At 50.1% G+C, this 25,601-nt stretch overlaps 1 protein-coding gene across 9 annotated transcripts in view; it reads left to right on the top strand.

The window, feature by feature from the left end:
* The window catches only part of CUX2 (cut like homeobox 2), a 261,518-nt gene that overhangs the window by 232,879 nt on the left and 3,038 nt on the right, over positions 1–25,601 (top strand). For 7 of the 9 annotated variants that reach the window (XM_067700853.1, XM_067700851.1, XM_067700852.1 and 4 more), the window contains 11 exons: positions 3,505–3,696; positions 3,791–3,849; positions 4,275–4,323; positions 4,396–4,516; positions 5,642–6,316; positions 7,079–7,180; positions 11,828–12,627; positions 13,847–14,006; positions 19,068–19,340; positions 20,570–20,758; positions 21,995–22,268. In XM_067700853.1, the coding sequence (XP_067556954.1) occupies positions 3,505–3,696; positions 3,791–3,849; positions 4,275–4,323; positions 4,396–4,516; positions 5,642–6,316; positions 7,079–7,180; positions 11,828–12,627; positions 13,847–14,006; positions 19,068–19,340; positions 20,570–20,758; positions 21,995–22,268 (2,894 nt within the window). Of the gene's footprint in view, positions 1–3,504; positions 3,697–3,790; positions 3,850–4,274; positions 4,324–4,395; positions 4,517–5,641; positions 6,317–7,078; positions 7,181–11,827; positions 12,628–13,846; positions 14,007–19,067; positions 19,341–20,569; positions 20,759–21,994; positions 22,269–22,403; positions 22,615–25,601 lie in introns of those variants that run through there. The other 2 variants (XM_067700856.1, XM_067700848.1) reach the window with 2 other exon arrangements.

Genomic DNA, 25,601 nt, shown 5'->3' with positions numbered 1-25,601 from the left:
ACTGTGACTTGCTTCACCAGCTGAGGGTCAAAAACAGCACAGCTCTTTTAACTTTTCAAGCTCAAGCTTCCACATACCTTGATTCCATATACTTTGGAATTTAGTCAGGCCAGAGAGGATCATTTTAGTTGCCAGATGCCCAGCAAGAGTGGGTAGGAGGGTGAGTTTGATCAATAGAGCAGCCGTGCAGTTTTGGTGGCTGCCACCAGGTGTTGCTGTTGACCACTGGTCTCACACTGCTTGGAAGATGTGCGGGGACGGCTACAGGGATGCCCCACTGGTTCTCAGTCCCTCCCAGACAGCAGTGGAGCTGCTCACCAAGAGCTGAGGTTGACACTCATATCAGCCAAGAGTTCCTAAAATGTATCAGGGTGATTCTAATGAGGTTTCCCAACCAGCCACATGTTACAAAGAACCAATCTTTAGTCATCAACCCTGAGGTTCCTGTGTTAAGCCAGTTAGTCAGTACATCTTTCTCATTCCTCCAGGTTGGTGCCCCTTTGGGTCCTGGGGACATTTCCTGCCAAGGGATTTTTTTTTTTTTTTTGCGGTATGCGGGCCTCTCACTGTTGTGGCCTCTCCCGTTGCGGAGCACAGGCTCCGGACGCACAGTCACGGTCATGGCTCACGGGCCCAGCCGCTCCGCGGCATGTGGGATCCTCCCGGACCGGGGCACGAACCCGTGTCCCCTGCATCGGCAGGCAGACTCTCAACCACTGCGCCACCAGGGAAGCCCCTGCCAAGGGATTTTAATCAGGGCCCCCCCAACCTACCCTTCTGTCATGTAATAAGAGTCTTCATTGTTCCTCTCCCAGAAAGCCTGGCTTCCTTATGTAAATTGGTCCACCTTCTTTCCAGATTTCTTTCCAGATATCAAGGAATGAAATTCATGATTGCTTACATAATAACAGGTCTGCTCCAGGGTGATTTGCAGCCTCCATTCATGAACCTGAAGTGGCTGGCATAATTTTCATTTCACCTGACACCCTGATACATAGACCTGTGTCTCTATCTGTCTTTCTGTTTAAATATTGGAATGAGTCTCTCTGAACGTGTTTTACTGTGTATGTGTGTCTGTTTGTGACCTTTGGGCAAATAACTGTATGCTTAACCTAACTTGCCTCAGTTTCCTCATCTGTATAAATAGGACCTGTCTTATAGGGTTATTGAGAGGATTACATGGTGCTTGGTTTATAGTCTATGCTCAGTAAATATTTAATGCAGTGTTACTGTTACTAGTGTGTTTGGGGTATGTCCAGGGTGTTTTTGCCCACGTGAGCATGTGGCCTCTGAGCACATACACGTCTGTGTGTGTGATGGTGACACGTCTCCTTGGTGCCTATGCATTTCCGTGCGTGTGCTTCTCAGCATGAGTATCCCCACAGGTACATGTGTCAGTGTGTGTCCATAGGTGTGTGCACCTGTGCCCGTGTCCCAGGAGGCAGTGTGTATGTATCAACGTGCCTGATGTCTGCACGACATAGAGAATGAACACAAGAAAGACTGAGAGCGAGAGCGCTCGTGAGGATGCCTCAGAGAGAATTTGCCAGTGGTTCTTAATTAACCCCCATGGAAGCCAGCAAATGCCTGTGCTAATCAGCCATGAGGAACTTTGCTGGGTTGGGCCGGGGGGTGAGCTTTTCTGAGCACAACAGTGGCGCTCGATGCTAATTAATTTAATGTGTTAATGGCATCCGCTTCCTGTTTTAATTGGCATTTAGCTCCATAGAAGAATAGCTGGGGTTGGTAGTGGTCAGTTGTTCTTTGTTTTTCTTTCTTCTTAATGCTGCTGAGATTCATTTGTAACTGAGCTCAAGGGCAGCCTGACTTCACGTCCCCTCAAAGAGAAACCTCTTCATCTTCAACCAGGACAAAGGGGCCATTTCCTAAAACCCGGAGAAGCTGTGGGGCTTGGGGCTGGTGGCAAATTAGGATGAGGAAGGAATCACCCTAACGTGTCTCATGGCTGCAAGGTCTCAGGTCTAATCCTGTGGGTCTGTTGCTGCTGGGAGTGGGACCTGGGCCCGATTTAGAAACCCAAACCTTTGCTGTTCTCTCAGCCAGGAACATCCTATAACTACCACTTCCTCACCCAACTGACTAGTTCTTTTTTGTTCCTTTTTTTCTTTTTTTTTTAAATATTTATTTATTTTGGTTTTGGCTGTGTCAGGTCTTAGTTGCGGCATGTGGGATCTTTCATTGTGGTGTGCGGGCTCTTCGTTCTCTCTAGTTGTGGCACGCGGGCTCCAGAGCGCGTGGTCTCTGTAGTTGGCAGCATGCGGGCTCTTTTTGTTCCTTTTTAATAAATGTGTTATTGAAGTATAACATCCACAAGGGAAAACGTGCATGTCATAAGTGTACAACATTTGGAATTTTTCAAAGTGAACACAGCCCATAACCAGCATCCAGATCAACAATAAAACATTCTAGGGACTTCCCTGGTGGCACAGTGGTTAAGAATCCGCCTGCCAATGCAGGGAACACGGGTTCAAGCCCTGGTCCGGGAAGATCCCACATGCCGCAGAGCAACTAAGCCTGTGTGCCACAACTACTGAGCCTGTGCTCTAGAGCCCTTGAGCCACAACTACTGAGCCCGTGTGCCACAACTACTGAAGCCTGTGCACCTAGAGCCTGTGCTCCACAAGAGAAGCCACCACAATGAGAAGCCCGCGCACCGCAACAGAGTAGCCCCCGCTCACCGCAACTACAGAAAGCCCACGTGCAGCAATGAAGACCCAACGCAGCCATAAATAAATGAATGAATGAATAAATAAATAAATATTTAAAAAAAAACAATAAAACATTCTAGCACCCGGAAGCCTCCCTCATGACCCCATCCAGGTGCCACTCCCCCTGACTTCTAACAGCACAGATGGGTTTTGCCTGTTTTGATATCTGATCTTAATAGAATCACGCGTACACTTTGGTGTCTGGCTTCTTTGGCTCTATGATATATCTGGCAGAGTCATCATACTGTGTTGCAAGTAAATGTAGATTATTCGTTTTTGTTGCTGTCTAGTATTCTGTTGTGTGAGTATTCCACAATCTGTCCACTTTCTGGTGGGTAGGCCTCTGGGGGGTTTCAGGTTTGGAGCTATTACAGAGAGGGCTGCTGTGAACGTTCACATCCTGTGTCTTGGTGCACAAGTGCCCACATTTCTCCTGCATATATTCCACCAGGACTTAGGGCACCGAATTTTCACCTTTAGCAGAGGCTGCCAAGCAACTTTCCAAATCACTAACTTGTTCTTGAACTTCATCACAGTTTAGACATACCTTCCTCCAAAATACTTTCTCTGACCACTCTTTCTCCCTCCTTATTTCTTTTCAAGAAGAGAGGGAAAGACATCCAGGCAGGTGGGACCAGCCTGAGCAAAGGCTTAGAAGTGGTAAGGGGAAAGCCACAGGCCTGTAAGAGGGGCTGAGTCACCCCAGGGAGCACAGCAGCCCTGCAGCCCCCTGCCCCACACCTCCCGGCCCCTCCAAGCCCCTGTTTGTGCCCAGGATAAGGTGAACTTCGCTCTGTGCTCGGGCCCTCGGCTTGAGGCTGCCCTGGCCTCCAAGGATCGGGAGATCCTGCGGCTGCTGAAGGATGTGCGGCACCTCCAGAACTCTCTGCAGGAGCTGGAGGAGACCTCCGCCAACCAGATTGCAGACCTAGAGCGGCAGCTCATGGCCAAGTCGGAGGCCATCGAAGTAGGTCTTGGGGAGGAGGTGGGCAGATGCGAGATGGGCGGGGAGTCCCCAGGCAGAAGGACGTGGACCAGCCTCACCATCTTTGTTCTTCTAGAAGCTGGAAGAGAAGCTTCAGGCACAGTCTGACTATGAAGAAATTAAAACAGAGCTGAGGTACTGTGTGGGGCGCGGCTGCCTGGGAAGATAGCAAGGGGCCCTCGGCAAAGTTCACCATCTTCCTCCCTCCCACCAGACCCCGCTTTGTGTTACCCTTGTCAACTCTCCACTGGCACCTTGGGTGTCATGCCCGGACCTTTGTCATCAAGAGCTGCCTGTGGGAAAACATAGCCTTGCTGGTGCTGTAACTGGGCAGGGGGATGATGCCTTAATCAGATGAGCTCAAGCCACACTCCTCCAGGTGACAGCAGACCAGTTCACAAGCCCACTATTTAAGGCCTGTTGTCCATTGAGTCCCGTGTTACATGGGGTCCTGGGGGCTGGGGTCCTTGCTGTCAATCAGGGAAGATAGCAGGTCGTAGTGCCTCTCCCCCGGCCTGGGGAACTGGCTGGCCTCACACTCTCTCCACTTTCTCTGGCAGCATCCTCAAAGCCATGAAGCTGGCCTCCAACACCTGCAGCCTCCCCCAGGTGAGTGTCCCCGCCACTTTCCCCACAGGGCAGGCTGCCCCTGAGAGCCTTGTACCAGCCATGCCCTCTCAGCCCTGCTTCTTGTCTCCTCAGGGCATGGCAAAGCCCGAAGACTCCCTGCTCATGGCAAAGGAGGCATTCTTCCCTGCGCAGAAATTCCTTCTAGAAAAGCCTGGTCTTTTGGCCAGCCCTGGTAGGGGAGGAGGGGTGCTCTTGGGACTGAGGGGCTGGGGTGGGAGCTGCCCGCGGGTCTCTGGCCTCCTCCATGCCCTCAGACCACTGCCTTCCACATGGGCCGGAAGATGATGGATAAAAGGCGGGCATGTTGATAGAGCGCCTCCTGGGTGCCAGGGGCTGAGCTGGGCGCCATCCACAGCTAAGCCAGCAGGCAGCTGTCCCACAGGGTGCCACCCACATCCACGCCCACACTCAGGGACACACAGCTCACTCAGGCCCTCCTGAGGTCCCCCGAAGGGCTTGCTCATGCCCTAGCCTTCGAGAGCAGTAGAAGAGGTCACGGGACAAGGAGGGCATTCACACTGCACCCCCTACAGCAGACCCCTGGGCACGGCCTGCAGACACGCCTGTCTCCCCTACATCGCCCCTTCTCCTCACACAGTGGCTTCATGACCTTTCAGCCATGTGGCCCCAGCCGACACTTTCTGTGTGCTGCCTCCATTTCCTCATCTGTGAGGTGGGGGCAGTAATGGGCCCTGTGCGGGTGGAGTAAGTTAGCAGCATGGGAAATACAAACGCATAGACAAGGGGTGCAGGGTGAGCACCCAGGAAGTGGGCTGTCCTGCTCTGGGATGGGGGTTAATCCTCCCAGGGCAAGGTGTTGGGCCCATAACGAGTGCTCAGTTGATGTGCTTGATGGTGGGAGGGGGGCTCCCCAGAACTAGCATTTGGCCCGAGCCTTGAAGGATGGGGATCAGAGAAGGGGGCAGGGAGTGTGTGTGGCAGAAACAGCCAGTGTTGGCGCCTCGCGCTGCCAGACGCCTATAGCACTTGTCCCCACTCCCTCCTGCCCTGTGCCCCCTTCCTCTCCCTCCAAATTTCTGTCTCTTTGTATGTGTTTCTCTGTCTCCCTCTTTCTATCTCTTTGTCCTTCGTTGCTTTCTGTCTTTCACTGTCTCTGTCTGCCTGTCTCTGTCTCTCCACCTCTGCCTGTCTCTGTCTCTCCCCTGTTATTTCTGTTTTCCTATCTCTGTCTCTCTGTGATTTCTCTCCCTGTCTCTGTCTCTCCCCATCACTATCCACCTCTCTGTCTTTCTCTGTCTCTCCTCTCTTCCTCTGTCTGTCTGCCTTGGTGTTCTAGAGGAAGACCCTTCAGAGGATGTTGCCATCAAGGATTCTCTGGGCACGGAGCAGTCCTACCCATCCCCTCCACAGCTCCCACCGCCACCAGGGCCCGAAGACCCCCTGTCCCCCAGCCCAGGGCAGCCCTTGCTGGGCCCTGGCCTCGGCCCTGATGGCCCTCGGACTTTCTCACTGTCCCCCTTCCCCAGCCTGGCTTCAGGGGAGAGACTGGCAGGGGACACGCTGCTGTCCAAGCACATGATGCCCCCGGCTGCCTTCAAGGGGGAGGCGGGAGGCCTGCTGGTGTTCCCCCCGGCCTTCTATGGCGCCAAGCCGCCCACAGCCCCTGCCACCCCAGCCCCTGGCCCTGAGCCGCCCGGGGGCCCTGAGCCAGCAGAGGGCAGTGGTGGAGGCGTGGCCACAGCGGGAGCCGGGGCAGAGGAGGAGCAGCTGGACACGGCGGAGATCGCATTCCAGGTGAAGGAGCAGTTGCTCAAACACAACATCGGGCAGCGGGTGTTTGGCCACTACGTGTTGGGCCTGTCCCAGGGCTCGGTCAGCGAGATCCTGGCCCGGCCCAAGCCCTGGCGCAAGCTCACGGTGAAGGGCAAGGAGCCCTTCATCAAGATGAAGCAGTTCCTGTCAGACGAGCAGAATGTGCTGGCTCTGAGGACCATCCAGGTGCGGCAAAGAGGTAAGTGCCGGCCGAGGGCCCATCTGTGACGCACAGGCTCAGACCTGGTCTCCACGACCCAGCCCAGGGCACGGGGCTGGCTGGGGTCTGAGAGCACAGCTCGGGGTTCAGAGCCTTGGGTCTGCCACCTCACAGCCGTGTGACTCAGGGCAAGTGACTCTGCCTTTCTGTGCCTCAGTTTCCCCCTCTGGCCGCTGTGATGCCGTTCAGGCTGATAACGTGGGAGAAGTCTGGGCCCCAGGGGCTGCCTTGGCAGATACCCGCTGAGCACCGCCAAGCCTCAGTTTACCCATCTGTACGACAGCCTGGGTGACTGCCAACCTTGCCAGACTCAGTTTTTAGGGTAATCCGTGTGAAGGGCCCAAGTTCTGACCTCACAAGCACCTGAGTTTGTGTCCAGCTCTGCATTCATCTACTGAGTGACCTCAGGCAATCCACTTTAGCTGCTCTGTGCCTCAGTTTCCCCATCTGTCAGCCTCATGGTGGGGGTTAAATGAGCATAAAGCATGTAGTAAGTTCTTGAGAACTGTTAGCTTTGATGGTGGCTGCCGTCAGTGGGTTTTGTTGTTGTTATTATTATTTCAAGCTAGAATCACTTGTAGGTCCACAGTTTGTCACACAGACTAACAAAGTGATGGTCCTGCCACACATACTCACGGTCTGGCCCTCAGAGGAGGGCACCAGGCTGTCACCCTGCCCAGCTCCAGGGACTGATCCCCAACATGCAGGTCCCCACAGCAGACGCCTCCTTTCCTCCCCCAGGCAGTATCACCCCGAGAATCCGCACACCAGAGACCGGCTCGGATGACGCCATCAAGAGCATCCTGGAGCAGGCCAAGAAGGAGATCGAGTCGCAGAAGGGGGGTGAGTGTGACCCCACAGCAGCCAAGGCCCGAGGCCTCCAGGGCCTGCTCTGAGCAGGAGGCAAGGCCTTGTCCACCTTCATCCACTCCAGAGGGGATTCCAAGCAGGTCAGAACCTCTTTGCCTCTTTCCAGACCTGCAGCCAAGTGAGGTCTAGGCCTGGAAAGTGCCAGGTCCTATCCGGTATGGAGCTACAAGCCACGTGTGGTTATATCCATTTAAATTAACTAAAATTAAGTGAAATTAAAACCTCAGTTCTTCAGCCGCAGTAGCCACGTCGCACAGGTGACGAGTGGCGGCCATGTTGGGCAGCACGCCCACAGAACGTTGCCCTCACTGCGGAGTTCTGTTGGCATTCCTGGTCTGGGTTGTCCAAATGTCCTCAACTTTCAGGAGGCACAGTGACCAGTATTCACACAGGAGCTTGTCAAGCACAGAGGCCTGAGCCTCACCCCCGATCATCGGTCTCACCTTCCTTCTTGCACCTTACTTTCTAGTTCCCAGTGAGACACTGTTCCCCTGGCTTCCTCCCACCTCTCAAACCATGCCTCCTACGCTTCCCCAGTGGGTGCCACACTCAGAGCTCAGTGGTTAAAAACAGCATAAATTTATCATCCTACAGTTCTGGAAGTCGGAAGTCCAAAGTCAGCCTCCCTGGGCTACAGCTGCGTTCTTTCTGGAGGCTCTAGGGGAAAATCTGTTTCCTTGCCTTTTTCAGCTTCTAGAGGGTGCCCAGATTCTTTGCCTCCTGGCCTCTTCCTTCATCTTAGCATCACAGCATCTTTAGTCTCTGTCTCTCTCTCATCTTTCTGCCTCCCTCTTAAAAGCACCATTGTGATTATGTGGGGTCCACCCAGATAATCCAGGATAATCTCCTCATCTCAAAATTCTTAACTCTAATCACATCTGCAAACTCCCTTTTGCCATGTGAGGTAACATGTTCACAGGTCCCAGGGATTGGGACATGGATATCTTTGGGGGACCATTATTTAGCCTATCACAGTGCACTTTCTTCATCAACCCCCTCAAACGTGGGGTTCCCCCAGAGCTCCACCCCAGGCCCTCTGACTTTCTTACTCTTCCTAGATGAGTTAATCCACTCCTGGAAATTCCAACAACCCTAACCCTAACGCTAACCCTAACCCTAACCCTTACCCCATCCAGGGGTCACTTAACTTCTGAGTGCTTCTTTCAAGCTTGTCCATCCCCACCCCAACTTCCACCAGCCTAGTGAGCCACCATCATCACTTGCTGGGACTATTGCAGTAGCCTATTTACTGGTCTTGCCAGTGACATTCTAGGCCATGCTCTGGCTCATCCTCCACCCAGAGGCCAGAGGGATCTTTCTAGAGGACACACATGGTCATATCACTATTCGAAATCCTTCCATGGCTCCCCATTACCCTCAGATAAAATCCCAAGTCTCCAACAAGGCCTACAGGCCCTATTATAGTCTTCAGACTCCTCCTGACCCCTCCGTGCCTTTCACATGAACTGTTTATAGTCATGCTCATTCTCATTCCTGTTCCCTGTGCCCCTAATGCCATCCTCACCCCAGCCACTTTTCATCTGGCCAACTCCTGCTTATACTTTACCACTCAACTCAGAAGTCATCTCCAGGAAGCCCCTCATCCCCATCCAGGTGGATTGGATACCACCCCTCCTTGGATCCCCCATAATGACCTGTATTGTTTGGTGCATTGGAGCCAGAGTGACCTGGCTGCAAATTTTGTCTCTGCTATTTATTAACCGTGTGACCATGGGCAAATCGCTTAGCCTCTCTGTGCCTTCATTTTCTCATCTTTAAAATGGACACAGTATTTGTACTCCCTTCTCAAGGTTGTGTGGGGATCAAATGAGATCAGGCCTGGCAAGCACTCAACTGGGGTCTAGTATGTAGAAGGTGCCCCTGAAAAGTTAGCTGTCCTCATTACATTATCATTATTATGTCTCCATTGTTGCATTTATTCATGTTACAAATGACTCTGCTGATGTGGCTGTCCCTCCCACCAGTCTGGGGGATTCTTGCAGCCAGGGACCTAGTCACATCCCTGCACCCAGCATGAGGTAGTGCAACACAGTGTAGACCACAGCTGACTTAGAACTAGATGCTGGCTTCAGCACTCCCACTCCATTTTACATTGTCTGCTGCCCCATGGTGGCGACTCGGAGCAAGTGTCCCGATTCCCAAGCCTCTGATTGCTGCTGGAAGCCAGGAGTTCCCCAAGATCCCTCCCCTTCCCGGTCCCTGGAAAGGGTAGAGAGGGGCTTATCCTGCTGGGAGCCTACACTGCTCCACCCATATAATCTGCTGAGCCCTTACTGTGTACACCAGGGGTCCCCAACCCCCGGGCCGTGGACCAGTACCAGCCCACGGCCTGTTAGGAACCGGGCCGCGCACAGCAGGAGGTGAGCAGTGGGTGAGCGAGTGAAGCTTCATCCCCGCTCCCCATGGCTCCCCATCGCTGGCCTGAACCATCCCCCACCCCCATCCCCCCCCCCCCCCCCCCCGCCAGTCCATGGAAAAACTGTCTTCCATGAAACCGGTCCTAAACATTTATTAAGTGCCTACTGTGTGCTAGATAGGGCTTACACATATAGATGAGACACAGTACTGGGGGGAAAAGAATCATGAGAAACAGTTTAATCTAACTCTTCCACTGAACAGGAAAACTGAAGCCAAAGAGGAGGAGACATACTCACAGTTATTCAGAGACCAAAGGAGAACCCAGGTCTCCTGACTCCCTGTACAGTGCTCTCCCACTGTGGGGTCAGAAACAAGGCAGCAAAGAAATTGAAAAGGCAATATCATAGAGGGAAACCTTTGCATAGTTGGGGGTTTCCTGTGAAGGAAATGAATGTGGTTGACACTAACTTAGGAGCTCTACTTTTGGGGATCAAAGGAAATGTCCAGAATGGGGGCAAAATTTTGTATACAAGCTATCTCTTTATCGTTGTTTCCAACAGTGACAAACTAGAAACAATCTAAGTATCTAGCAGTGGGGGATCAGGGAAGTAAAGCACAGGGTATTTCCTCAGTGGTATATGCAGCCATTAAAGATAGAAGAACTTATAATCATAGGAAAAAATACTCATGTTGACACCAAGTGAGGGCAAACCAGGCCACACTCCCGCATATCAAGTGTGACCATCCCATGAATGTTGTTAGAAAACAGATTGGAAGGAAAAACATGAGAAAATTTCACGTGGTTGCCTCTGGGGGAAAGATTAGAGGGGATTTTTATTTTCATCTTAATTTTCTGTGCATTCTTAGCTGTCCACAATAGGCATGTATTACTTTTTTTTAAAATAAATTTATTTATTTTATTTATTTGTTTTTGGCTGTGTTGGGTCTTCATTGCTGTGTGCGGGCTTTCTCTAGTTGTGGCAAGTGGGGGCTACTCTTCGTTGCGGTGCGCGGGCTTCTCATCGCGGTGGCTTCTCTTGATGCGGAGCACAGGCTCTAGACGCGCGGGCCTCAGTAGTTGTGGTGCACGGGCTTAGTTGCTCCACGGCATGTGGGATCTTCCAGGACCAGGGCTCGAACCCGTGTCCCCTGCATTGGCAGGCAGATTCTTAACTACTGTGCCAGCCAGGGAAGCCCCTACTTTTTTTTAAATTGAGGTAACATTCATATAACATAAAATTAACCATTTTAAAGTGAACAATTCAGTGGTGTCTAGTATACTTACAATGTTGTGCAACCACTGCTTCTGTCTAGTTCCAAAACATCTTCATCACCCCGAAAAGGAAACACTGTACCTATTAGCAGTCACTCCCTACTCTCCACCTCCCTTAAGCCCCAGGGAACCACCAGTCTACTTTCTGTGTCTATGAATCTACCTATTCTGGATATTTCATAGGAATGGAAACCATACAATATGTGGCCTTTTGTGTCCGGCTTCTTTCACTTAGCATGATGTTTTCAAGATTATTCCATATGGTAGCATGTATCAGTGCTTCGTTCCTTTTTATGGCTGAATAATATTCCATTGCTCTATTGCTTTTTAATTGGAAATTAAAATTGGGGCTGTGAGGATCCACTAGGGTATAGACTGCACAACCAGGTAATAGAGGAAGGGCTGTGTTGATATGGGTTGGTCCAGGGGTGGGGAGACCTCAGCATGGGAAAGGCCACTAACAGGGCAGAGGGAAACAATGTTCTGTTGTTCCTTTTTGTTCACCACTCTTAAAAAAAAAAAAAAAGATTTTCCACTAAGTGATACATTGCTTATGTCGCAGCTCAATTAGAAAGCAGGTTATACTGTGTGTCTTCTTCTGGGACTTGCTTTTATCTGCATAGATGGATCACAGCATATGCAAAAGACAAGTCTTTTTTTAATGTTATATTATCCCCATGAGCACTTTCTCCACATGTGCTAAAATCTCACTGTCCGCCTGATTTTTTTTTGTTTCCTTTTTTTTTTTAACATCTTTATTGGAGTATAATTTGTCGACCTGATTTTTAATGGCTGCCTAATATTCTGTCATAGGGATGGACCCTAATTTACTTAACCAATCTCCAGCTGTTGGACAAAGAGGTTGCCTCCAACATTTTGCTGGTATAAATACTGTGCTGTGAACATCTTTGCCCTTCAATCCATGCTCTGACCATGGGCCTCCAGCCACCCTGTCATCTTTCCCACAGGTGAGCCCAAGAACTCAACAGCCCCACTGAGCATCACCAATGGCACAGCCCCCGCCAGCACCTCAGAAGATGCCATCAAGAACATTCTGGAACAAGCGCGCCGCGAGATGCAAGCACAGCAGCAGGCCCTACTGGAGATGGAGGCAGGCCCCCGCGGCCGCTCGGTGCCTCCCTCGCCCCCAGAGCGGCCCTCGCTGGCCGCCATGAGCCAGAACGGGGCCCCGACCCACGTCAAGCAGGAGGAGAGTGGTGTCGGCGGCGGTGGTGTCGGCAGTGGGGGCACCAGCAGCAGTGCCACACAGACATCCCTCACGGTCCTGTCCCCGGCCGCCTTTGTGCAGAGCATCATCCGGAAGGTCAAGTCAGAGATCGGCGATGCCGGCTACTTCGACCACCACTGGGCCTCGGACCGCGGCCTCCTCAGCCGCCCCTACGCCTCTGTCTCACCCTCACTCTCCTCCTCCTCCTCCAGCTACTCCGGCCAGCCCAGCGGGCGGGCATGGCCCCGTGGGGACGAGGCGCCCACGGCCCCTGAGGAGGAAGCGGCCGGGAGTGAGGACGAGCCCCCCAGGGTGGGTGAGCTCAAGGCCGAGGGGGGCGGCCCCGAGGCAGGCAGCGCTGGGCGACTGGCCTACTACCCGGCCTACGTGCCCCGCACGCTGAAGCCCACCGTGCCGCCCCTGACCCCCGAGCAATACGAGCTCTACATGTACCGTGAGGTGGACACCCTGGAGCTGACGCGCCAGGTCAAGGAGAAGCTGGCCAAGAATGGAATCTGCCAGAGGATCTTCGGGGAGAAGGTGCAGATGGCGGGGCCCACCCTGGGAGCCTCCGGGGCCTGGAGCACGGGACCTGGGGAGGGAGGACCCCCATCCCACGTCCATGGTCTGGAAAGAATGCGTGTGTGTGTGCGCGCGCGTGCACGTGTGCAAGAAGTAGGCAGAAGCAGGATTCGGACCCTGGTCTGTGTGACCCCAAAAGCCCTTTTTCCTGTTTCCAGCTGTCCCTGGGCACTGGAGGAAGGGGAGCCAAGGGCAAGGAGGTTTTTAAAGCTGTGAAACCTTTCCATCTGGCTAGGAAATAGCCACCTACCCGACCCTGCTCGGGTACCCTCCACCGTTCCCATGGTCCATCCACTAAAGGGTTAAGGCTCAGCCTAGCTTGCGGGGGTGGGGGGTGGTCTCCTGATTGGTTGGTGCCAGTTGTTAAGTAGTTTTATTTCTTTTTAAAATGTAGATTTATTTTTTAATTAATTAATTTGGTTGTGCCGGGTCTTAGTTGCAGCAGCCGTGCTCCTTAGTTGCGGCTCATGGGCTTCTTAGTTGCAGCTCACCGGCTTCTTAGTTGCAGCATGCGAACTCTTAGTTGCGACATGCATGTGGGATCTAGTTCCCTGACCTGGGATCGAACCCAGGCACCCTTCATTGGGAGCGTGGAGTCTTAACCACTGTGCCACCAGGGAAGTCCATGTTAAGTAGTTTTAAACATCACTTCCGGCCATAGCAGAAGAGCAGGCAAAGGGTCATAAGCTCAGAGGAAGGCGAAATGACCTGAATGGGAGACACAGGAAGGCTTCCTGGAGGAGGGGGCACTTAAGGGGTCTTAGAGTCCAAGCAGGATTTTTTTTTTAAGATTTTTTTGATGTGGACCATTTTTAAAGTCTTTATTGAATTTGTTACAATATTGCTTCTGTTTTACGTTTTGGTTTTTTGCCCGTGAGGCATGTGGGATCTTAGTTCTCCATCCAGGAATCTGCATTGGGAGGCAAAGCCTTAACCACTGGACTGCCAGGGAAGTCCTGAGGCAGGATTTTTAGATGGAGGGAAATCAGGAAGGGCACTGCAGGTGGGGGGTACAGCACAGGCACACAGCAGACACCTGGGGAGTGAAGAACACATGAAGGCAGCCCTGGCCTCTCAGAACGGGAGTGAACAGTGGGCCTTAAGGTTCTTGGGGAGAGTGGTGGAGGGGATGGCCAGGGACCTGCTGACCTACCCTTCCTGCCCTGCCCATCCCCAGGTGCTGGGTCTGTCTCAGGGCAGTGTGAGTGACATGCTGTCCCGGCCGAAGCCGTGGAGCAAGCTGACGCAGAAGGGGCGGGAGCCCTTCATCCGTATGCAGCTGTGGCTCTCGGACCAGCTCGGCCAGGCCGTCAGCCAGCAGCCCAGCGCCTCCCAGGGTGAGTGTAGACAGGGCCCCAGAAGTGCCAAGAGCCCTCACTCTTCCAGTCAGTGCAGTGGCTTCACTGCCCGGGTCTGCCCCCCTTTGCGTCCCCACAGCCCCGGCGCCACTGCTGCTGCCCTGAAAGAGTGCAGGTTGCTCCTAGTTGGTGTCCCTGCTCCCCTTTCATCCTTCCTTCAGCCAGACAGGCACTGGTTTTAAACCTCTAGGTGGCACCCGGGTGCGTGGAGCAAGTGGAAGAAATACTTTGCATGGGGAGCCCCACCTTCCTTCCCATCCCGTCAGGAGTCTGCCGATTGATCTCTTATTCCCAGCAATCCAGCATGCAGCCTCAGAATCCTTCTTAGCACAGGGCCTTGGGCAGCTGTTATCCATCCATTAATGATGCACAGGCAGGGTGGAGTCTGAACTTTTCCTGGGTGAGGAAACTGAGGCTCAGAGAGTTGCCCGGAGTTACAGAGCCTGAGAGTAGAGGGATTGGGGCCCTGAGGTAGGGACTCCAGGGAGCTCAAGCTCCCTCCCCAGTGAGTCAGTGGGCAGATCCATTAAGGCCCTGGTGAGATGCCTACCCAGACCGTGACGGGGATTGCTGCCGGGACAGGACATCTGACCTACCTGCTGAGGCCAGAGAAAGGCAGAGACAAAGAGACGCCAGACTCCGAGTCCAAGGACCTCAGCTCAGTCAGTTTGTCCATTTCTAAAGTGGGGATTGGTCAATAGGACAAAAACCATATCTCAGTTTCATAGAAATGAACCAGATCAATGGGTATCAACAGGAATAGTACATGAAACATAATGTCTGGGAACAAAATCTTACCTCCCAGTGATGGTGTTTATTTTAGAAGTTAATGCCCACAGACAAGAAATGAAAAAAGGTGCCACCACCCACCTGCCTGCGAGGAGGGGCTGCTCTGGGCAGGGAGGGGCCAGGAAGAGACTGGGAGGGGACCAGAAGGCTCTGGCTGTCTCTGTTCCTTTTTTTCTTTAAAACAAACAGGGAAATTTGAAGCAAATAGGGCAGTGTTAACATTTATTAAGGTGATAGGCCCAGGGAAGGGAGGGAGGACTTTTCTGTACATTTCTATAGCTTTGAAATATTTTATAATATTTTATAATTGAGGACTAATACAACTGTTATAATGACGCCAGTCATTTGTCACACACAGTGCTAACCACTTACAGTGTTTTCTTCTTTAATCCTTGTGTTAATCTTGACCAGAGGGACTCTTTGTCCTTCAGTTTTACAAAAGAAGAAATCGAGGGTCTGAATAGCACAGTGACTTGCCCAAGGTCACTGGCCAGTTAGTGGCAGAGCCAGGATTAGAACGCAAGACTGGTAGCTGTTAGACTCCCCTGCCTCCTAGGGTTTCCACCTGAGAGCCTACACTTGTGAAAGGGTCCCAGATCCTTTTTTTTTTTTTTTTGGTGTGGTGGTGTATTGTAATTAATTCATTTTCACTGTGATAAATTCACAAACCAGATTTACCATTTTAGCCATTTTTTTAAATGGCTAAATTTCTCAACCATTTGAGAAATTAATTGAAGATTCAGTGGCATTTAGTACATTCACAGTGTTGTGCAACCATCACCTCTGTACAATTCTAGGACATTTTCATCACCCCAGAAGGAAATCCCATACCCATTTGCAGTCACTTCCACTGCCTCCTCCCCCAAAGCCCCTGGCAGCCACCAAGCCTGCATTCTGACTCTGTGGATTTACCTGTTCTGGGCATTTCGTATCAGTGGAATCAAGATAATATGTGGTCTTTTGTGTCTGGCTTCTTTTACTTGGCATGATGTTTTGAAGATTCTTCTATGCTATAGCTTGTGTCAGAATTTCATTCCTCTTTATGGCTAAATAATATCCCATTGGAGCGGTAAGCCACTCTTTGGCTACTGTGAATAATGTTGAACATGAACATGTCTTTGATCACCCGTTTTCAATTCCTTTGGCTATATATCTAGGAGTGGAATTGCTGGGTCACATGGTAATTCTATGTTTAACTTATTGAGGAATTTCCAAACTGTTTTCCATAGCAATTGCAGCATTTTACATTCCAACAGTAAGCCAACACTTGCTATTTTTCCATTTTTTACTGTAGCCATCCTAGTGGGTATGAAGTGGTATCTCATAATTTTTATTGGCATTTCCCCAATGTCTAATTGTTTGTTTGTTTTTTCTTTGTAATGGAAGGATCTGAGGTAGGGATAGAGTTAGGCAAAGACAATCAAGAATAGTGTTCTTGACATAAGAAACAGCAAAAGCAAAGGCTGGGAGGCAGGATCATACACGGTTTGGGAAGGGAGGTAAGTGCAGATGAGGGTGGACATCTTGTCCCCTGCTTACCCACAGATCAAGACACCAGGACCCCAGGTTTGTGGAAACAGATTTGAGTGGTCCTGACTGAAATGTATTCACTCAAAAGCACCTCCTGCTTCCCCAGGCTCTAAGACTAACGTATGTTCTCTGCCTTCCAGGGGCTGGTATTTAGTGGATGAGAAGACCATGTCGGGCATAAGCATACCTGAGCTCAAGTCCTGGTTTTGCCACTAGCCACTCTGTGACCTTAGACATATTGCCTGACCTCTGTGAGCCTCAGTTTCCTCATCTGTAAAAGGGGATACCATCATACCTACCTCCTAGGGGTGTTATGAAGGTGACTTGACATCATGGGTGTAAAACACATAGCACTATGCTAGGCATGTAAGTGCTCAGTAAAAGGAAGCTTCATGAATTATTGTCGTCACCATCATCGTTGTTGTTGTTGTATGTAGTAAGGCAGAGATCTGGCACAAGCAAGGAATTAGAGTGAAGCGTGACAATTTGTAGTCAAGGTGCTCTTAGACCCCAAAGGTGTACACCTCAGCGAAGGGGCATTTGGGACTGGGTCTTCAAGGATATATAGGAGTTCAAGGTTAGGAGGAAGGCTTTCAGAGTGGGAAGACCAGCCTAAACAAAGGCACAGGGGTTTAGAAGAGCCTAGGAGGTTTGTGGGGAGAGGGGTAGCTGAGGGGACTGTGAATTGCTCCAGGTCTGTGAGGTGGGCAGGGACAACAGAGTCCAGAGCCTTAAACACCAGGACAAGGAGGTACACGTTTCTTGTGCAAGGGGCAGTGGGGAGCCATTGAAGGTTCTGAAGCATGAGAGTGGTCTGATCAGAGTGATCTACTTGTTGGCCACAGGGAAGGAAGAACCCATCTAGAGCAGAGAGAGGCTCAGGATGTCCTTTCTAGAATCAAAGCCACTGCAGGATGGTTATGGGGCTCCCTTTACTTCCTACTTATCATACATTTTTATGTTTATCTTAACAAATTTCCATCAGGCACCAGTTAAACACTTTGAGGAAGAGGTACCTTTTCTTCCTACTTCGCTGGAAGGCACCTTGTGGACCGGCACAGGGATTCCTAGACACCCTGTACCACACGCCCCTCCCTATTAGGGGCACCTCCCTAGGCACGTCCCCTGCCCTCCCTGGATTGTCCAGAGGCTCAGCTCACACTGGAAAGTCCAGTGGGTGACTCTGATTCCTCAAGAGGTGATCCGCATTATCTCAAGTCCTCTCCAGGCCCTGAGTAGGATAGTTGCAAGTGTAGCGCTATTTGTCTTACGGCCCCATTTAACAGATTCAGGAACTGAGGTTCGACAAAGTCATCCCACCCAAGATAACTTCTAAGTGGTTTTTAAATATACGTTCACACAAAATGTCTTTCGACAAATGAAAAATGTGGTTTTAAAACTCACTTTCTTTTAACATGCCAAGGTACTGTGGACATCTTTTCTTGTTCTTTTTTCGGTTTTATTGAGACATATTTGACATGGAACACTGTGTAAGTTCAAGGTAGACAATGTAACAATTTGAGAGATGTATATATTGCAAAATGTTTACCGTGGTAAGGTTAGTTAACACACCCTTCCCCTCACATAATTACCATTTTGTTGTTATAGTGAGCACATTAAAGCTGTGCTCTCACAGCAACTGTCATCTAGTACAGGATTGTTAACTGCGGCCACCATGCTGTTCATCGGATCCCAGAACCTACTCATCTTATGTGGACATCTTTTCATTACATTATTTTTAATTGCTGCAGGGACTCATTGTATTTTATTTAGCTGATGCCCAGTAGTTGGGCTTGTAGGTCATTGCCAACTCCTTTTTTTCCTTAACTTTCAATTTTGATGTAATTTCTAATTTACCAAAGAGTTGAAGCCATAGAACAACCAACTTCCTAGACCCTACACACAGATTCACCAGTTGCTAATTTTGCCATATTTGTACTCTTTCTCTCTTGACCATTTGAGAAATTAATTGAAGACATCATGTCCCTTTACCCCTAAATGTTTCCAACAAGTATCTCCCAAGCATGAGAAATTTTACAATAATAACAGTACTGTTACATAACCCACCATCTATATTCAACTTTCCTCTGTTGTCCCAGTAATCACCTTTATATAATTTTATTTTTCCCTGTCCAGGATCAGATTCAGAATAACTTGTAGTTAGTCGTCATGTCTCTTCAGTCTCTTTCAGTTTGGACCATTCTTCTGCCTCTCTTTGTTTTTCAGTTTTGACATTTTTCAAGACTAGAAGCCAAGTTATGTTGTAGACTGGCTCAGTTCACCTTTGTCTGATGCTTCCTCGTGGTTAGATTCAGACTGTGCACTTTGGGCAGGAATATCACAGAAGTGATGCTGTGTCCTTCTCAGTACATTGTATCAGGAGGCACCAGTTGTTTATTTGTCCTATGATTGGTGATGCTAACTTTGATCACTTGGTTAAGGTGGGGTCTGGCAGGTAGCTGTACTGTAAAGTTACTATTTTTCCCTTTGTAATTAATAAGTATCTTGGGAGATACTTTGGGACTATGTGGATATCCTACTCCTCATCTAACTTTCATCTGCTAGTTTTCACATCCAGGATGGCCCTTGCCTGAGATATTACTATGGTGGCTGCAAAAGGGGTGCTGCCAACTCTTGGCCCTAGCAAACAAGCCTGCCCAAACCACGTGTGTCAATGCCAGATTGCAGTAACCGCCTTCTCTGTCTCTCTGTGGCCCACAGCCAGTCCCACTGAACCAAGGTCCTCGCCGTCCCCACCCCCTAGTCCCACGGAGCCACCGGAGAAGACATCCCAGGAGCCCCTGAGTCTGACACTGGAGAGCAGCAAGGAGAACCAGCAGCCGGAGGGACGCTCCAGCTCCTCGCTGGGTGGAAAGATGTACTCAGGCAGCCAGACCACAGCGGGCATCCAGGAGATTGTGGCCATGTCCCCCGAGCTGGACACGTACTCCATCACCAAGAGGGTCAAAGAGGTCCTCACAGACAACAACCTAGGTACAGGGTGGCGGGAGTCAGGGATGCTTGGCTCCTACTTGCCTTAAGGAAAGTGCTGGCAGTGCGATCCCAGGCACTGGAGTCCTGCCTGCAGGTGCCAGTCAGCCCTGGGGCATCCAGGACCCTCTGGGAGGCATCTGACAATGACCTGGGTCTCTAGAGTGGGACACAAGGGAGGTCAGTACGGGCCTGAAAAGGACCTAAAATCCTGAGCCCACAGCTTTCAAAACTGCCTTCCAGGAGGACTTAGAGAATCCCAGTAACAGTGAGACTCTAACACAATCCTGATCCAGTGCTGGGGGCACAGAGGAGAAATCTGGATTCTTTAATTTTTTGAATCACGAACTCCTCCAAGTCTCAAATGGGTGTCAAGCCCCCCTCCCAGAGGGATACACACAAGCCCCAACTTTTCACTGCAATTTCTATAATAAAAATAAGGCATCTTTATTTAAAAATACCAAATAGTACAGAAATAAAGAATTAAAATTTAAATGAAAAAGTAAAATCTCCGCTGCCTCCCCGTTCTCTGGCACTTTCTGAACACACACAAGAATATATGTTCACCTAGTTTCTTCTTCTCTTTTTTCTAGATAGATGAAATTACACACAGGCTGTCCTTATACTTACTTTTTAAAAATTAACACTGTTTGTGGACACCCTTCCAGTTTAGAATGAATAGACCACCTGCATTCTTTGTCACTGTTGCAAAATTTTTCAGGCCATGGATGCCCCACATTTTTTACCCAACTGATGAGCATTTTGCTTGTTCCCAATTTCCTGCTGCCTCTGAAACTGTGTCTGTATGCGTCTTTGTGCCCTTGGGCAAATACAACTGGAGGATAAATCCCAGGCAGTGGAATTGCTGGATCAGAGGATATGCACACTGACATTTCGATAAAACCTGTCAACTTGCTCTCTGACAAGGTGATACTAATTTGTACACATGAAGTTTGCAGACAATTTCAGGGATCCCCTAGGAGTGAAGAACATCTAAATCATGAAAGCATTTTTGTTTGGTAGCTGTCTGCCCGCCCCCATCTCATATTTTGCAGAAAGGTCTCTTCCAGATACACACCGGGGGTGGGTTCCCCCATGTGTCTAGTCCTCCCTTCTGAGTCAGTGGAGACATTCCCTAGGTTCTCCCATGTCTCTGGCCTATTTCTTGTGTCTCCTGGGAGCACCTCTGCCCAGCCTGGGCGTTACAGGTTGCCCTCCTCCCCTGTCTCCAGGGCAGCGGCTATTTGGGGAGAGCATCCTGGGGCTGACACAGGGCTCCGTGTCTGACCTGCTGTCCCGACCAAAACCCTGGCACAAGCTGAGCCTGAAGGGGCGGGAGCCCTTTGTGCGCATGCAGCTGTGGCTCAATGACCCCCACAATGTGGAGAAGCTGAGAGACATGAAGAAGCTGGAGAAAAAAGGTAAGCACTGGGTAAACTCAGGGTCCCAGATAAACCCAGATAAACTCAGGGTCCCAGTGAGTCCAGTCTCAGTCTGGTGTGGGGCTGCAAGAAATAGCAATTCCACAGAATATAACTGCAAGCCATTAAAACATTTACTACTTTTCCCCTGAAAATTCCAATAGCCCATCTCTCAGCATCCTTCCCCACACCGACAGCTACTCCAAAACCCCCTTTCTCTCTGATCCCTCCATCCTCTGCATCACCTCCCTATTGTATTACCTCCTTTGCCCATTACCCAGATTCTACACAACAAAGCACAGAATTGACCCAGCAAACAAGAATCCTCCCTTGTGGAAGTGGACAAGAAATTGCAGATTCTTACATGGTCTAATATTATTTTATATCCCTGAAAAAATGAGCTGGCATTGAGTACCTGTTTGTGCCCTCCCAGTCTCATGCTGTGAATAAGGGATTCCTGGATCTTAAAAAGCTCAGGGTCCAGTTGGGAAATAAGATACAAGGAGTTGGAAAGTCATCATCCAGGGCGCTAAGGCAGTTCATGATGAGGGCCCAGGGTCAAGCCAAGCTGTAAGCGGCACACGGAGCAGGGCCGAGTCCGGCTGTTGGCATCAGACAGCTGTACAGTTGAGAACTTGTCCTGCCACTTCCTGGCTGTGTGACCTTGGGCAAGTTACTTCCCTTCTCTGTGCCTCATTCTACTTCATCTGAAAGTAAGAGTCACAGCATCTACCTCTGGGCATTGCTGTGAGGATTAAATGAGACGCTAATGCCTTACTTCCTCCATTCTGAGGTGTGCCTTTTTTCCCCTACATTTTGACAATTTGAGGCTGAGATGCATCATGCAATTACTATGTTCGTTTAAAATTAATGTCCTGCCCCTGCCCCCAACAAAAGTAGTGAAATTCAGGGACACTTCTGACAATCAAGAGAATGCTCCAGAGCACCCTTTTTCGAGCACTTCCTTCCTGTCTGTGAGGCGAACCTTCTACATATGTTAACAATTAGAGTGCTAATGACCAGGTGTGGGTAGGCGAGCGCGTCTCGCGCGGAGGAAGTGAAAGGAGAGTAAGAAAGGAGAAAAGGCTGAGACTGCGTGGGGGTCCCAACGTTTGGGGCATGGAGGGCTTTGAGGACCGCTAGCTGATGCTTGGTTCAGCTCGGGTAGCAATGGGCCTCTGGTCGGCCGCTCTCAGCCCTCCCCCACTCCCTCCCCCACCCGCCCGCCCGCCCCAGCCTACCTGAAGCGCAGGTACGGCCTCATCAGCACCGGCTCAGACAGTGAGTCTCCAGCCACCCGCTCCGAGTGCCCCAGCCCCTGCCTGCAGCCCCAGGACCTGAGCCTCCTGCAAATCAAGAAGCCGCGAGTAGTGCTGGCCCCTGAGGAGAAGGAGGCGCTGAGAAAGGCCTACCAGCTGGAGCCTTACCCCTCCCAGCAGACCATAGAGCTCCTCTCCTTCCAGCTCAACCTCAAGACCAACACCGTCATCAACTGGTTCCACAACTACAGGTAGGGATACTGAGTGGGTAGCCACTGGGAGGGTGGGAAGGGGTCTCAGCCGGCCCCCCTTCCCTGTCCCGGGGCCTGGAGGGAGCCCAGCGTGGCCTCTGGGAGATAAGAGGACCATATTGCTTTATAACATAGGCAGACCTGGATCTATTGATAAATCTCAGCTCAACCATTTCCAGCTGTGAGGCCTGGGCAAGGGACTTCACCTCCCTGAGCGTCAAGTCTTCTAACTTATAAAATGGGAACCATAATGGGATCTACTTCATATAGTTGTCTTGAGGATTTGATGGGCCAACGTATTTACATAAAATACCTGGCACACAGTTTGTGGTAGGTGTTGACATCATTATTGTCACTGTCTTTATTATGACTTCACCCAGCTTGCTCCGCGTCTGTGAAGGGACAGGGAATGGTGTTTGGGGCACAGGCCTGAGGAACCTTAACTACCCACTGAACCTTGTGTCAGAGCCCCGATTTGGGGCTCTTGGCGTCTCCCACTCCTAAGGCCAAAGGAAACCCCTGTGGCAGCCCCTCGGGCGCCATCCACCTCAGGGAATGGGTGATTCCTATTTCTGTGGTGCCTTCTCCCACTCACCAGTCCCTAGTCTTAGGAGTAGCTGACCTGCGGTGGGCTGGGCTGCCTGAGGGCATTGACTGGCTGAGTCCAGCAGTTTCCAAGGAGACCGCAGAAGGGCTTCCTGAGAGCCCTGCAGAGAAGGGTTGATGGGATTTCGAGGACCATCTCTGAGGCACTCCCCACCAAGCCTGTTGAGCAAGAAATGTCTCTGGTGCCTCTGTGGTGCCAGAGAGGAGAGTCTCTTGACCCCCAAGAGAGAAGAGGAAGGAGGAGCCTGGAAGGGTGGAATGCCTGAAGTCTCTCTCCACAGCCCAGGCATGGGCATCACACAGACCTGAGTTCAAGTTCCACCTTGGCTGTGTGTTACTGAGCAAATCACTGTACCTTTCTGAGTCTCATCCCTATTTTACAGATAAGGAACCTAATACTTAACCCCACAGTGCTGAATTGAGGATCAAATGAAACACTTCAAGCGTACATACTTTGTAAAATATTGCATATTATCCTGCTCAGACCCAGAGCCTGCCAAACAGCAAATGACATAGGTCCTTAAAGCCTCATGCCCTCCTTCCCTCCCAGGGGACATTCTCTCCCCTCTTGTTTCCCACAGGAACGGAGCCCTCCATTATTATTCAATGTATTCATTCAATAAATATTTGCCATGTATGCACAGTGAGCTAGGGTCAGGAGATACAGGGGTTCAAAGCTATCATCCCTGCCCTAGGGAGCTTAAAATCACAAACCAGATAATTTTGCAACAACCTAATAAATTCTGTAAAACAGGAATGAATACGGGGCTGAGGGAAAAGGGAATTCTACCTAGGGGAAACTTTATAGAGAGGTGGCCTTTGAGCTGGGCTTTGAATGAGCAGAGAGAATTCCACTCCTAAAAGAAACCACTCTCAAAGAGTTCTAATTGTAGAAGAATACATTACTTCATTTAGTAAATGTTTATTGAGCACCAACTCTGTACCAAGCACCAAAGAGAACAAGACAAAGTCCTTGCCCTTAGCACCTCTTACAGACCAGCAGGGAAGGTCACTATTAAATGAGTACTTATATTAATGTATCATTACAACCTTCAGTGAGCTCTAGGAAAGGTGAACAATAGGATGTTTTCAGAAAAAATTACCAGGGAGGACCTGCTATAGATTTGGGAGTCAGGAATTGAAGAAAAGGACTAATTTTTACTATGGTGTAAATGACTATTAGCCTCATATTTATACTTGATCTACAGTTTGGAAGCTCTAATGACAGAGGCTCAGGCATTGAGCCATCCCAAAACACCCTCAGATCCCACCTTACTGGAAACGACTAGTGCTCCCCCTGGTCCCAGCAGCTTTTCCCTCTAGAGGGGACTGAAGGAGATGACAGAATCTCCTGGAAGGTGGGCAAGGCCACCTTTGTGGAGGGATTAGGAACTGAGAGAGAAAAGTGAACCAGATCACCCTTCACAGTCCCTCCAGGCTCAGGATCCTGGGATGGGGCCCCATCCCCCACCTGGGCAGGGAGCCAGGGAGGCAGGAGAGTGTAGCCGGACTGCTGGGTTCAGGGCCCAACTGCACTACTTGCTGGCTGTGTGACCGTAGCAGTCCCAGTGCCTCTTTGAGCCTTGTAATCTTTGTCAGTGGGAGTGAGACTAGTATCCTGCTCATAAGGTTATTATGAAAAATAAATGAAATAACCTGCAAAAGTGCTTGGCCCCGTACCTGGTACATGATAAGCACCCATCATTATGATGTTTATAATTAAAATTTATAAATGTATTATTTATCAGTAACATGTACTTTATTATTAATATTATAAATAATGGTATTAACATATGATGTCATTAATAAAAAAGGGCAGAGGGCTACAGCATTGAAGATAGATGCTGAGGAAGCCCTGTCGCTCTATGACCTTGGACGAGTGATTTGACCTCTCTGGACCTCATGCTATTAGGAAAATAGTTAATGGAGTTAGACTCATTCCTATCATTTCCTGCTCTAAAACATAATATATAAGTTTCCCTCTGACAACAGGGAGGCCATTGAAGTGAAGAGAGGAAGGGTTCTGGACTGGAGTTCAGGGTTCCCAGCTACTGGTCCCAGCTCTGCCTCTGTGTGCCTTGGTGACCTAGACAAGTTATTCTGTGTGCCTCAGTTTTCCCTTCTGGGCTGATGTCTAAGAGTCCCTCCAGGAAAGAAGCAGGGGGTTATTGGCACAAACTAGATCTGGGTTTGACTTTGAAAAATGCTCTAAAACAGTGCTGTCCAATAGAAATACAGTGAAAGCCACATATATAATATAAAATTTTCTAGTAACCACATTAAAAATAAAAAGAAACAGGTGAAATTAATGTAATAGTATATTTTATTTAGCTCAGTATATACAGATATAACCATTTCAACATGTGATCAGTATAAAAACTTTAATAATGAGAGAGCCACATGTGACCAGTGGCCACTGCACTGGACAGCACAGGTCTAGATTGTGAGCTTCGGGATCCAACAATCCTGAGTTCAAGTCCTGGTTCTGCCACTTACTGGCTGTGAAACCTGGGGCAAGTCATTCAACATCTCTGAGCCTTGTTTCCTCCTCTATGAAGTGGGGATAATAATAGCACCCACCTTGCAGAGTTGTTGAGAGGACTTACTAAGATGCTGCATGTGAAGAAGCTTATGCCTAGTGAGCCCCCAGGGAAGTGGGTGGGGTCAGAAGGCCACTCATGTGATTTGACTCCAGGGTTAGCCGGTCCCCGTCCAGCCCCTTGCTCA

The sequence above is a fragment of the Pseudorca crassidens genome, chromosome 12 (assembly GCF_039906515.1).
Source record: "Pseudorca crassidens isolate mPseCra1 chromosome 12, mPseCra1.hap1, whole genome shotgun sequence".
In the NCBI taxonomy this organism is placed as follows: Eukaryota; Metazoa; Chordata; class Mammalia; order Artiodactyla; family Delphinidae; genus Pseudorca; species Pseudorca crassidens.
This window is presented reverse-complemented; position numbering and strand designations above follow the sequence as displayed.